Here is a 12,881-nt window from a genome sequence, read left to right as displayed (position 1 = left end):
TTTCTTAAGGTTGTATGGAGGAAACTTGGAGATGCTGCAGGTTCGTGTCCTGGAATTAGGCAACATTTGTCTGGAAACCAGTACAAGGGACCCATGTGAGATGTACTCTCTTTCAAACATGACATCACCACTGCCAGAGAGATAAGAGAGGAAAGAGTGGATTTCCACAGACCTGGAGTACTTGTACATTGCACATATTTTCCCTCGATAAAATTTAGTATGGCTGAAGTTGTATTTTTTGTCTCTCACTTTGATGTTCACTACAGTCCATCTCAAACAAGGTAGCTTTGAAAATCACCATTTTGGTTCCAATATTTTCATTAGAACTAAAATGTTTTGGACTCTTCAGATCTAAGATTGTAATGGGGAAACCTGCATGATTGGAAGAGTCCAGTAGAGCCTCAGTGGTTTTGATAGACTCGAATCATTGCATATCATGGTGGGAGTGTTCTACCATGTTGTTGAAGATAACAAGTGGTTTCCAGCTTCCCAAGTTGGAGAGTTGGTCACCTATTATATTTTAGTCAATAAAATACTAGTTCCTGATGCATAATTAATTTGGATGCAAGATAAGGTTAGGTTTCTTGGATTTTGTTTTGACTTTTGAGGTACTAAAAATACCACATCAGTTTTCCTTACCAGCTAGAAGGGTAGCAGGACTTTGTCGAGTGCATTGTCAGAGTGCCATTTACTTAAACTGATCAAAGTAAATACATCTTTTCTTTTCATTTTAATGTATTATTCATGAAGACACATCTTGGGGACATATCAACCTCCATCTTCAGTGTATTCATTAATGTTAATATTAACAATTTCAATTAAAGAAGAAGCAAACAATTTTTCTAAGTGTTTCCAGCTGTGAAATGTCAGTTTCTACAATTTAGTTTCTAGACATGCTGTTATATTTAATAAACTTTCTGTAAACTTTAAAATATTGCACTGCATTTATGGAAAAAGCTTTCGTAGCCTACAGCAGCTATCTTAACGTTTTATGAAATTGACGCATGTCCTTCATTATTGAAGCTAAAAGCTCTTGTTCAGATTGCTTGAGATTTGAAAAGGAGGTGTGCTAGCTTTAGTTTTTCCTTATTTTTGGTATATATATATATATATATATAAAATAATAGACTGTGTGTATTGGAAATGCTATGATAGGTATTTTGTGTTTATTCAAATGCAATGATAGTTTCTTGTATGAATGTGCAAGAGGCCTGTGACCGAATGCTAAGTTTATATTGTAATATAAAATTATAAAAGTAGGAATGGAACGATTCCCAGTTTTCTTCTAAATTACTCAGATTTGATTCATAGCAGATACTCTGTTGCTCTTGTTTTTAAATGGGCTCATTACACATGTATTAATTGTCATTGGTGAAGGAACTGTTATACTTTTTTGAATGTTATTGTGATGAAGAGGCAATCCTATTCTGAGAAAATATTTATGAATTAATTTGCTATAAAATTATCTTTCTAATTATTGTAATTGGGTTACTATTTAAGCTTTTCTTTTAAAACGTTATATATTTTAAGACTATTATTACTCTATAAAGGAAAATTGCTTGCTATATTTACACCTTTTCTTGAAAAGCTTTCATCCTTAAATTGTTGTATTCCTACACTCTGAAGACATTTTAAAAAAGTTTTGTGCCTGCAGTAGAGCCTGCAGAAGCTAATACAAGGAACACTGGTCTTTTGACAAAATACTTGTGTAAATTTTGATACTGTATTAAAACTATTTTTTTAAAGTTCTAAAGTTAAAATTGAGTATCAAGTATATGTGTTCATCTTAGCAATGGTAATAAATTATTTAATCCCAGTGTTTTTTTCCTTCAAAATGTTTTCCCTAAATTGAGATTTTTCACAGTTGCTAAGTATCATATTGCTCATGTATGATGACAATAACTATAGTAATATAAAACAAAGGCATGTTTAAATATGCTCTTAAAGAGGGGTTTCATATTTAGAGATTCCTTAATTCACTATTTTTTTAGCATAATGTAGTTAAAAAGTTTAGAATGATATTTAAGAATATTTAAAAATTAGGTATCTATTACTTTTAATTCATATACATTAATATTAAACCTCCATTATTTATTTTTAAAATATTAGTAGTCAGAAGGATATAAACTAGAAGGGAAGTATTAAAGAAATGGAAAACTTGGTGTCTCTAAGACACTTCTGCATTTTTGAGGAAAGAATGACTTAAGACGCAAGTCAGAGGACAGACATACTTCTTGGAAATCACTGTGGAACAAGGCTTCTTACACTTAGCATTAGTCCCTACTTTAAATGGCATAGTAGATGGACAGCTCAGGGTCTGAATCTTGCTACTGCCCAAAATTTTTATCAGTAAAACTGAGTGATACCCTTCTTTTATGTGACCAGATTATTTATCTCATTTTCCCTGGGAAAAAAGGTTAATTTACATATCTTGGTAGGTTACTTTTACCAGCCTTGAAGCTGTCAGTCTATTAGAATCTAAGCTTTTTAAATTCATGCTTTATAAGTTTCTAGCACATGTTAAATGCACTAAAGAATATTTAGATCGTGTGTGGCATCCAGCAAAATACTGACAGTCTTATTCTTTAATTCAATGAACTTTTAAAGAATGTCTGCCACTATCACATGAATAAATATATTTTCGTTCCTTACTCTGGATGTGACTGTTCAGGGAATACATGGAACCACAGTATCTTGGCTACGAGTAAGAGCTTCCTTTATCCTTGAGACCTAGATAAGTTTCCCTCAAATACCCATTTTTGTGATCTTGAGGAAGTGCTACATTTCCTCGTGACTTCTCATTTCCAGAGTTTTCACTCTATGGCAAGCTTTCTGTTGCCTCATCCTCTTTCACCTCAAAGACAAACTGATTCTGTTAGGAATCCTGTCACCCATCCTTGGAAAGATCTGCCTACTTCAAGCTGGCTTATTGAGGTAAATTCCCAACAAGCTCAAGATACTTCTATGAGGAATTCATATATTTACTTCTGAAAGAAAAAATTTTCCATCTCATTATACAATTAAAGGACAGTATATCAGACGGAACCATATGAGATTACCAATATTTGACCATCTCTGGATTATAAAAACAGCAATTTCATATGGTACAACTTTGTATGATTAGTAGACTTTTGGTGGGATTAAATGCAGTACAAGTTAGTGTTAGCGTGTTGAGCTGGAGCAGTATGCTTTACTAAGTGCAGCATTGAATAAAAGGCCTTTGGCTTAGTGAGGCTGACTTTAGGGCAGCAAGTTCGGCATGTGACTATTATTAGCTTTGTGCATTCGAACAACTTAACTTTATGGAGCCTCGATGTCCTGACATGCCTCATGGAGACAACATCTGAGTTACTCTAAGCTCCTTAGTAGTCTTCCGAGTTCCAAAGTTCAATGATCTTGACAGTTCACAGAAACAATGGTGAATCCTTTAAGATACTAGAGCCTAGACCTGTGAGCAATTTATACCATTAGGCTGGGGAAGGGCCCACATCAACACTGAAGGGACAGTTGACCACACAGAGATTCTAGCTGCACTATGTACTTTCAGGTTCTGTCCTTTACATCTCATTCAGCCTGCCACAGGCCCTGTCATGACCAATCACAGAATGTGATTTTGGAAATGCAGAAAAGGGACATTTGTCTGATTCTCACGTGGGAAGAGTATGTTTGAAAAACAATTTACACAACCATTTAATTCTTTATTTTTCATGCCACCACAGAAATGTTTGACAATACTTTCACTTCAAAATGGCAGAATGAGTACGTACTACAGCTTCTCCCTCTTGCCTTGATCCCTAAAAATGATGGAAAAGATACTTAATAAACTCATAATTCCAGTAGAACATGAAAAAAATAGTGTACTCTGTAGATCCTCAATTATGATGAATTCTTGAAAGAAGGGAAACAAAACATTATCTCATTGAAGAATGGATCCAAAATTCAAAATACATGATGGAGGGTATTGTTTAAGAAGGAGTCATGGCTCCAAGGATGTTAAACAAGGAAGAATTTGATATACCTGTGGATAATTGGCAGTAGTCAGTCGTTTTGACTCCTGCGTGTAACCTCTCCCTCCCTAGCTCTGGCAGAGAACAAATGAGATAGTTACTCCCAGGCCAGAATAGAGGAGAAACATGATTGAATCAGACACAGTGCAAAGGTTTTGGATTGATAACACCCAGTAGAAAAGGGACCCTCTGTGTTCAGATCCTCCGCTAATGATAACATCTTGCCTAAAAGATTGTCCCACCACTCCTTTGCACTTAAAGAGGCTAAAGTATCTCCCACACCCGGCATCCTTCCCTCTTCTTCCAGCAAGTGAGAATAAACATAGCAGGCTAATATGGAAATTTCAATACTAAGATGCATATACCACCAAACACTACCCAACATTTCTCTCACTTTCTTCCATTTCCTTCTTCCTTCTCTTTCCTAGTTGTTTAGTTGCCCTATTTTATGAGTTTAAATGTTAAAGGTACCACAAAACCATCTGGAAGCAAGGAGCAATCATAAGTGAAGCATAGTCTCATTTCACTGAAATTTCAGAATGTCTCTGTAAAACACAAGAGCCTCTCATTTTGTGGAAATGTTTCTCAGTTTTGATGCCCAAGTTATAATTCCATTTGGTCCTATTACCAAGAAGGCTTTCATTTTCTATTCTAGGACCATTAGTTTTCTAGATCCTATTCTAGAGTGACAGCACACAATATACACCACTGTAATTGCCACGGCAACAGGATTCATATGCTAATCAGGAATACAGGTTTAAAGAAACACAAAGGGTCTGAAATTGGCCTTTGATTCTATGGGCCATTTTTGTGTATGGGCCAACCTGCATGGGCTTAATATAGTATTATACAAAATTTGTTTTCCCTTTTCAAAAATCTGGATTAGGTAAGAATGAGTTTCTGACAGTCCAGATAACAGCCTCTGGATGTCTTTTTTAACCATCATCATTCACCAGGTTCAGTCTAGCCCTACCACTCAACAGTGACCATACTGACTGGCAACCCAAGATTCATTTTTCTCTTTTTCCTAAGACAGTTCTCCTTTGCTTTAGAAAGACACTGCCCAAGAGAATGAGGAGAAGCTGTTTGCAATTCTATCACTGAACCTTGGTTATTCTAAAGCCTAGACTCAGAGTCCATCTTGGTACTGTCATCCTAGTTGCCAGGAATTGGTTTAGGAAGCCCAGCATCAGCCCATCATACACAGCATTCCTATGGCCCAGCTGTGGCAACGTGATCCAACAGGGTTCATCTAAGTTTTACTGAGGAAGAAGTTTTTTTTTTTTTCAGATGTATAAGGAAGAGTTATCTGTTGCATGAAACCATATTGACTCTCATTGAGAAGTCATCCTGAGGAGAAAGCGTGCATATAGGAGAGGGTAGGGCCAAGAGAACTGTGAAGAAGGGAGCTGAAACATGGATTATACCTTGTCTGGAGTCTACCCTAATTCTGGACTCTTAGAGATTAAATTTTTCCATACTGTTTTTGATTTGGGATTCTGTTACTAATATTGTACACTTTAAATGTTATAAATTGAATACCTGGTCTCCTGATGTGGAAAATTGCAAGATAAATAGTCTACGATGATGGCTTAGTTGTATTGGGAAGAACAAAGAGTGTTTTCAAACAACTGATTCCTTTAACTGCTGTCACAAAAAAGAGATTCTATGTTATCTTTATGTAGTAGAATAAAAATTAGCAGAAAGGAGGTCAACATGGTGGAATATGATGATGTGGAAGTTATCTCTTCCCACAAACACATCAAAAATATAACTACTTGTGGAGTAATTTATGAAAAACTAACTGGAAATGGGCAGAAGGTCTCCTATAAAAGCAATGCTGTAAGAAAGATACAGACATATTTGGGTAGGATGGGAAGAAAAGCACTGAGCCAGGATCTGTCCCTCTGGGAGGGGACCAAGGGGAAAAGGGAGACTGCACATGTGAACACTCACCCCGGGGAGTGAGTGGCTCAAGGCACAGACTGGGTATCCCAGGCCTGGGGTCCTATGTGTAGCAGACAAACCCATTTGACTGATTAGAAAAGGATTAGGACAGATAGAAAGACTATAGAAGTCTGGACTCTACTGAGGAGTGTACAGGTGCTGGTTTGCCCCTAGGCATGGCAGAGAGAGATCCCTAGTCCAGGCCAAGTGAATGCTCTGGCCCTGCCCACTGCATGCCATAGTCTAGCACTAGATCTAAGGTGGTTGCAACAGGGGAAAAGATGTACCATGTGCTACATCTGAGCAGAGTCCCAGACGCCTACCTAAAGAGGCAGAGCACTGCGCCTCTGTGAGCATACCAACTCTGCTTCAGCAGTGCCCTCCTTTGGTACAAAGGTCCCAGTGTGGGGAGAAGGAAAAACACACGACTGAAGGGAATGGAGCTAGCTTGAGTGAAACCTTCAAGTGTTCTACTCCAGCAGCTTGAGAGGAGACCCCGAACCTGATAGGGCAGTGATGGCCACTGAGCAGAGAGCAAGTCCTGCCTCACACCCCTATCAGACTCTAGCTCCTCTATCAGCAGCTGCACCTCCTACCAAAGTGATAGCTGCCAGCACTCTCTGAGGAAAGACATGACTGGCACCCACATCAAATTGATCCCTGTTGGCAAAGGGGTTGAACACGTGCTATTTACACAGGTACATTCCCACATAAGATCACTCCTTCAAGACCAAAATAGGTAACTGTTTCACCTAAATTCATAGAGACAGAAAGTTAAATAGAAGAAAAGACGAGCTACTCTCAACTGAAAGACCAAGAGAAAACTTCTGAAAAAATAATGAAACAGAGTGTAATCTACCAGACAGATAATTCAAAATATTGGTAATAATAAGGCTGACTGAATTAGGGGAGAAAATTGATGTAAACAAAGTAAATTTTTCATGAAGACTCAGAAATTATAAACAAGTAGCACACAAAAAAATAGGTAATTAAATATTTGAGATAAAAAGCATGCTAAGAGCAACAAATAGCTGACTAAATGTCACAGAAGAATGCATAAATGATCTGGAAGATAGACTAATGGAAAACATCCGATCAGAACAGCAGACAAAAATATGTGAGTACAATGTATGAAATATCTGGGAGACTATCAAAGGTGTCAACATAGGGGTTACAGGAAGAAAGAAAAAAAAAGGATTTCGAGAAACTATTTGAAGAAATTATGGCTGAAAACTTTCCAAATATAAAGAAGGAAAGAAATATTCAGACAGGAAACACAGAGAGTCCCAGTCAAGATGAGCCCAAACAGGTCGACACTGAGGCATATCGTAATTAAAATGGCAAAAGTTAAAAACACACGACAGTACAAAAAAGATCTTCATTACCCAGGTAACTAGGATGGTGTGATCACTCACCTAGAGCCAGACATCCTGGAATGCCAAGTCAAGTGGGCCTCAGGAAGCATCACTACAAACAAAGCTAGTGGATGTGATGAAATTCCAGCTGAGCTATTTCAAATCCTAAAAGATGGTGCTGTGGAAGTGCTGCACTCAATATGCCAGCAAATCTGGAAAACTCAGCAGTGGCCGCAGGACTGGGAAAGGTCCTTTTTCATTCCAATCTCAAAGAAAGGCAATGCCAAAGAATGTTCAAACTACTGCACAATTGCACTCATCTCGCAAGCTAGCAAAGTAATGCTCAAAATTCTCCAAGTCAGGCTTCAGCAATATGTGAACTGTGAACTTCCAGAATTCAAGCTAGATTCAGAAAAGGAAGAGGGACCAGAGATCAAATTGCCAACATCCACTGGATCATCGAAAATGCAATAGAGTTCCAGAAAAACATCTGCTTCTGCTTTATTGAATATGCCAAACCCTTTGACTGTGTGGATCACCACAGACTGAAAATTCTTCAAGAGATGGGAATACCAGACCACCTGACCTGCCTCTGGAGAAATCTGTATGCAGGTCAGGAAGCAACAGTTAGAACTCAACATGAACAACAGACTGGTTCCAAATAGGGAAAGGAGTATGTCAAGGCTTTATATTGTCACCCTACTTATTTGACTTATACACAGAGTACATCATGTGAAATGCTAGGCTTGACGAAGCACAAGCTGAAATCAATATTGCTAGGAGAAATATCAATAACCTTAGATATGCAGGTGACACCACCCTTATGGCAGAAAGTGAAAAAGAACTAAAGAGCCTCTTGATGGAAGTGAAAGAGGAGAGTGAAAAAGTTGGCTTAAAACTCAACATTCAGAAAACTAAGATCATGGCATCACTTCATGGCAAATAGATGGGCAAACAGTGGAAATAGTGACCGACTTTATTTTCTTGGGCTCCAAAATCACTGCAGATGGTGACTGCCACCATGAAGTTAAATGACACTTGCTCCTTGGAAGAAAAGCTATGAACAACCTAGACAGCGTATTAAAAAGCAGATATATTACTTTCCCCAAAATGGTCTGTCTAGTCAAAGCTAAGGTTTTTCCAGTCATCATGTATGGATGTGAGAGTGAGTGAAGTCTTTCAGTCGTGTCCAACTCTTTGTGACCCCATGGACTGTAGCCTACCAGGCTTCTCTGTCCATGAGATTTTCCAGGCAAGAGTACTGGAGTGGGTTGCCATTTCCTTCTCCAGGGGATCTTCCCGACCCAGGGATTGAACCTGAGTCTCCTGCATTGTAGACAGGCACTTTACCCTCTGAGTCACCAGGGAAGCCCTCTGGATCTGAGAGGTGGACTATAAAGAAAGCTGAGCGCCAAAGAATTGATGCTTTTGGACTGTGGTGTTGGAGAAGACTCTTGAGAGTGTCTTGGACTGCAAGGAGATCCAACCAGTCAATCCTAGATAAAATCAGCCCTGAATATTCATTGGAAGGACTGATGTTGAAGCTGAAACTTCAATCCTTTGGCCAACTGATGAGAAGAACCAACTCATTTGAAAAGACCATGATGCTGAGAAAGATTGAAGGTGGGAGGAAAAGGGGAAGACAGAGGATGCGATGGTTAGATGGCATCACCAACGTGATACACATGAGTTTGAGTAAGCTCCAGGAGTTGGTGATGGACAGGGAAGCCTGGTGTGCTGCAGTCCAAGCCGGACATGACTGAGTGACTGAACTGAACTGAAAGACAAAAAGAGAATAAAAGCAGCAAGAGAAAGTTGTACAAGGGAGTTCCCATAAGGCTATCAGCTGATTTTTCTAAGGAAACTACCAGCCAGAAGAGAGTGGCATGATATTTTCAAACTCCTGAAAGAGAAAAAGCTGCAACCTAGTGTACTCTACCCAGGAAGATTATTAAATATTTAGAAAATAAGGAGAGAGAAAGAACTTCTCAGTCAGTTCAGTCACTCAGTCATGTCCAACTCTTTGCGTCCCCATGGACTGCAGCAGGAGACAAGCAAAATCTAAAGGAATTTGCCCATACTAAACCTACCCTAAAAGGAATACTGAAGCATCTTCTCTAAATAGAAAAGAATCAAGAGTCTACAGAACAGGGAAAATCTCAATACGAAAGACAGATATATAGTAAGGATTGAAGGTTACTTAAATAAGCCAGTATATTGATTAAAAGACAAAGATTTGTAAAAGCAACTATAACAATGATACAGTTAAGGGATAAGCTTAAGGTAGAAAATGTAATATTAGAAAGAAATGGGGAAGGAAAGTAAAAATTGTAGATCTTTTGGAATGTATTTGAACTTAAATGAATATCAGTTTAAATCAAGTAGATATAATTATAGGTCAACAATAAGAACCTCATAGTAACCACAAATCAAAAACCTACAAGAGACATGAAAAATAAAAAGGAAACCAATCATGCTACAACATATAATCAAACCACAAAAGAAACAAAAAGAAATGAACAGAGAATGACTACAAAAATAACCAGAAAACAATGATTAAAATGGCAGTAAGTACATACCTATCCATAATTATGATAAATATCAACAAACTAAATGACCCAATGAAAAGACATAGTAGCAGATTAGATTTAAAAAACAAAGTAAGAACCTGCAATATGCACATTTCAATGCAAAAGACATATACACAACTGAGAGGATGGAAAAAAGAAAGTTTCTATGGAAACTCCCAAGAAAGCAGAGACAGCAATAGTCATATCAGACAAAATAGACTTTATTTATTTATTTTTATTTTTTTATTTTTTAAAATTTTAAAATCTTTAATTCTTACATGCGTTCCCAAACATGAACCCCCCTCCCACCTCCCTCCCCACAACATCTCTCTGGGTCATCCCCATGCACCAGCCCCAAACATGCTGTATCCTGCGTCAGACATAGACTGGCGATTCAATTCTTACATGATAGTATACATGTTAGAATTCCCATTCTCCCAAATCATCCCACCCTCTCCCTCTCCCTCTGAGTCCAAAAGTCCGTTATACACATCTGTGTCTTTTTTCCTGTCTAAAATAAGGATGATAATTAAGGACAAATAAGGCTATTATATATTGATAGAATAATGCAATAAGAGATATTATAATATCCATTAACATCAGTTCAGTTCAGTTCAGTCGCTCAGTCGTGTCCGACTCTTTGCCACCCCATGAATCGCAGCACACCAGGCCTCTCTGTCCATCACCAACTGCCGAAGTCTACTCAAACCCATGTCCATTGAGTTGGTGATGCCATCCAGCCATCTCATCCTCTGTCGTCCCCTTCTCCTCCTGCCCCCAATCCCTCCCAGCATCAGAGTCTTTTCCAATGAGTCAACTCTTTGCATGAGGTGGCCAAAGTATTGGAGTTTCAACTTCAGCATCAGTCCTTCCAATGAACACCCAGGACTGATCTCCTTTAGGATGGACTGGTTGGATCTTCTCACAGTCCATGGGAATTTCAAGAGTCTTCTCCAACACCACAGTTCAAAAGCATCAATTCTTCAGCGCGCAGCTTTTTTTCACAGTCCAACTCTCACAGCCATACGTGACCACTGGAGAAACCATAGCCTTGACTAGACAGACCTTTGTTGGCAAAGTAATGTCTCTGCTTTTGAATATGCTATCTAGGTTGGTCATAACTTTCCTTCCAAGGAGCAAGCATCTTAATTTCATGGCTGCAATCACCATCTGCGGTGATTTTGGAGCCCAGAAAAATAAAATCTGACACTGTTTCCACTGTTTCCCATCTATTTCCCATGAAGTGATGGGACCAGATGCCATGATCTTTGGTGCATTTAAGTATATAAAGTAAATACTAACAGACTTCAAGGGAGAAACTGACAGAAGTGCAATAACAGTGGGAAATTTTAACTGTATCACAGACATCAACAGACAGCTCATCCAGATGGAAAAATCAAGACGAGACTGGTATTAAATGAGTTGGATTTAATTGATACCTGCAGGGTGTTACATCCAAACAGAGCATAATACATGTTCAAGTGCACATGGAACATTCTCCATCAAAGGCACATACTAGGGCATAAAACAATGCTCAACAAATTGAATAGGATAGAAATTATATCAAGCACTATTTCTTACCTTAAGAGTACAAAATTAGAACTCAACTACAGAAGCAAAAATGAGAAAAGGAGAAACACGTGGACACTAAAGAACATGCTACTAAAAAACTAATGTTTCTAGGACAAAAACAGAAATACATTTCAGTGGAACAGAATAAGAAGTCCAGAGATAAACCCACACACCTATTGTAGTGTGTCAGCTAATCTATGACAAAGGAGACAAGAATATACAATGGAGAAAAGACAGTCTCTTCAATAAGTGATGGTGGCAAAACTGGACAGCTACATGTAAAAGAATAAAAGTAGGATATTTCCTAACACTGTACACAAAAATAAACTCAAAATGGACTAAAGACCTAAATATAAGGCCAGATATTATAAAACTCTTAGAGGGAAACATAAGCATAGCACTCTCTGATATAAATAATAGCAACATCTTTTTTATCCACCTCAAAGAGCAATAAAAATTAAAAAAAAATGGACCTAATTAAATTTAAAAGCCTTTTCACAGCAAAGGAAATATGAACAAAATGACAGGTCTCAGAATGGGAGAAAATACTTGCAAACAAAGCAATTGACAAGGGATTAATCTCCAAAATATACAAACAGCTCATGTAGTTCAATATCAAAAAACAAACAACATAATCAGAAAATGGACAGAAGATCTAAATAGATACTTTTCCAAAGAAGACATACAGATGGCCAAAAAATATATGAAAAGATGTTCAACATCACTAATTATTAGAGAAATGCAAATCAGATGAGGCACACCTTACAAAAAGGTATCACATTTTTTACAGGCAACAACAAATAATCTTAAAATTCATATGGAACCACAGAAGACCTCAAATTGTCAGTGTCTTCAGAAAAAAGAGAAAAGCTGGAGTTATAACCATTCCAGACAACTGACAACAAAACTACAGTAATCAAAACAGCATGGTACTGGCGCAAAAACAGACAAATAGGTCAATAGACCGGAATAGACTTTAGAAATAAGCCCCCAAACGTAAAGTCAATTAATCTATGACAAACTGGCCAGAATATACAGTGGAGAAAAGACAGTTTCTTCAAAAAGTGGTGCTTGGAAAACTGGACATTCATATGTAAAACAACCAGATTAGAATGTTTCCTCATGCCATATACAAAAATAAATTCAAAATGGTTTAAAGGCCTAACTGTAGGTCACTGTAGAACCCTCATCCTATGGAGCAAGCAGTCAAGCTGCAATCTGGATATCCTAGTCCTAGGGGCCTGTGCGGAGGAGACAAATCCTGTTGCCTGCCAGTGGGACAACCACTGGCACAGACAGAAGGGCTGGAGAAGCCTAAACTCTGCTCATGAGGAGTGCATGTGTGCTGGCTTGCCAACCATCAGAGTGGAGAAAGTCTTGCACTATGGGCTGCCACCTCACTGCTGTACTCCCCAATCCAAACAGGGCAA

The 12,881-nt window shown here is 38.2% G+C and overlaps 1 protein-coding gene across 6 annotated transcripts in view; it reads left to right on the top strand.

Moving 5' to 3' along the window:
* Window positions 1–1,816, top strand: part of CCDC85A (coiled-coil domain containing 85A) — a 220,455-nt gene extending 218,639 nt beyond the window's left edge. For all 6 annotated transcript variants that reach the window (XM_060412168.1, XM_027966811.3, XM_027966810.3 and 3 more), the window contains one exon: window positions 10–1,816. In XM_060412168.1, coding sequence (XP_060268151.1) covers window positions 10–59 — 50 coding nt within the window. In that variant the 3' untranslated portion in view covers window positions 60–1,816. The remainder of the gene's footprint in view (window positions 1–9) is intronic.
* Window positions 1,817–12,881: the final 11,065 nt, after the last annotated feature.

The sequence above is a fragment of the Ovis aries genome, chromosome 3, assembly GCF_016772045.2.
Source record: "Ovis aries strain OAR_USU_Benz2616 breed Rambouillet chromosome 3, ARS-UI_Ramb_v3.0, whole genome shotgun sequence".
NCBI classification, from domain to species: domain Eukaryota; kingdom Metazoa; phylum Chordata; class Mammalia; order Artiodactyla; family Bovidae; genus Ovis; species Ovis aries.
The sequence above is the reverse complement of the archived record's forward strand: the minus strand, read 5'-3'. Positions and strand labels throughout refer to the sequence as shown.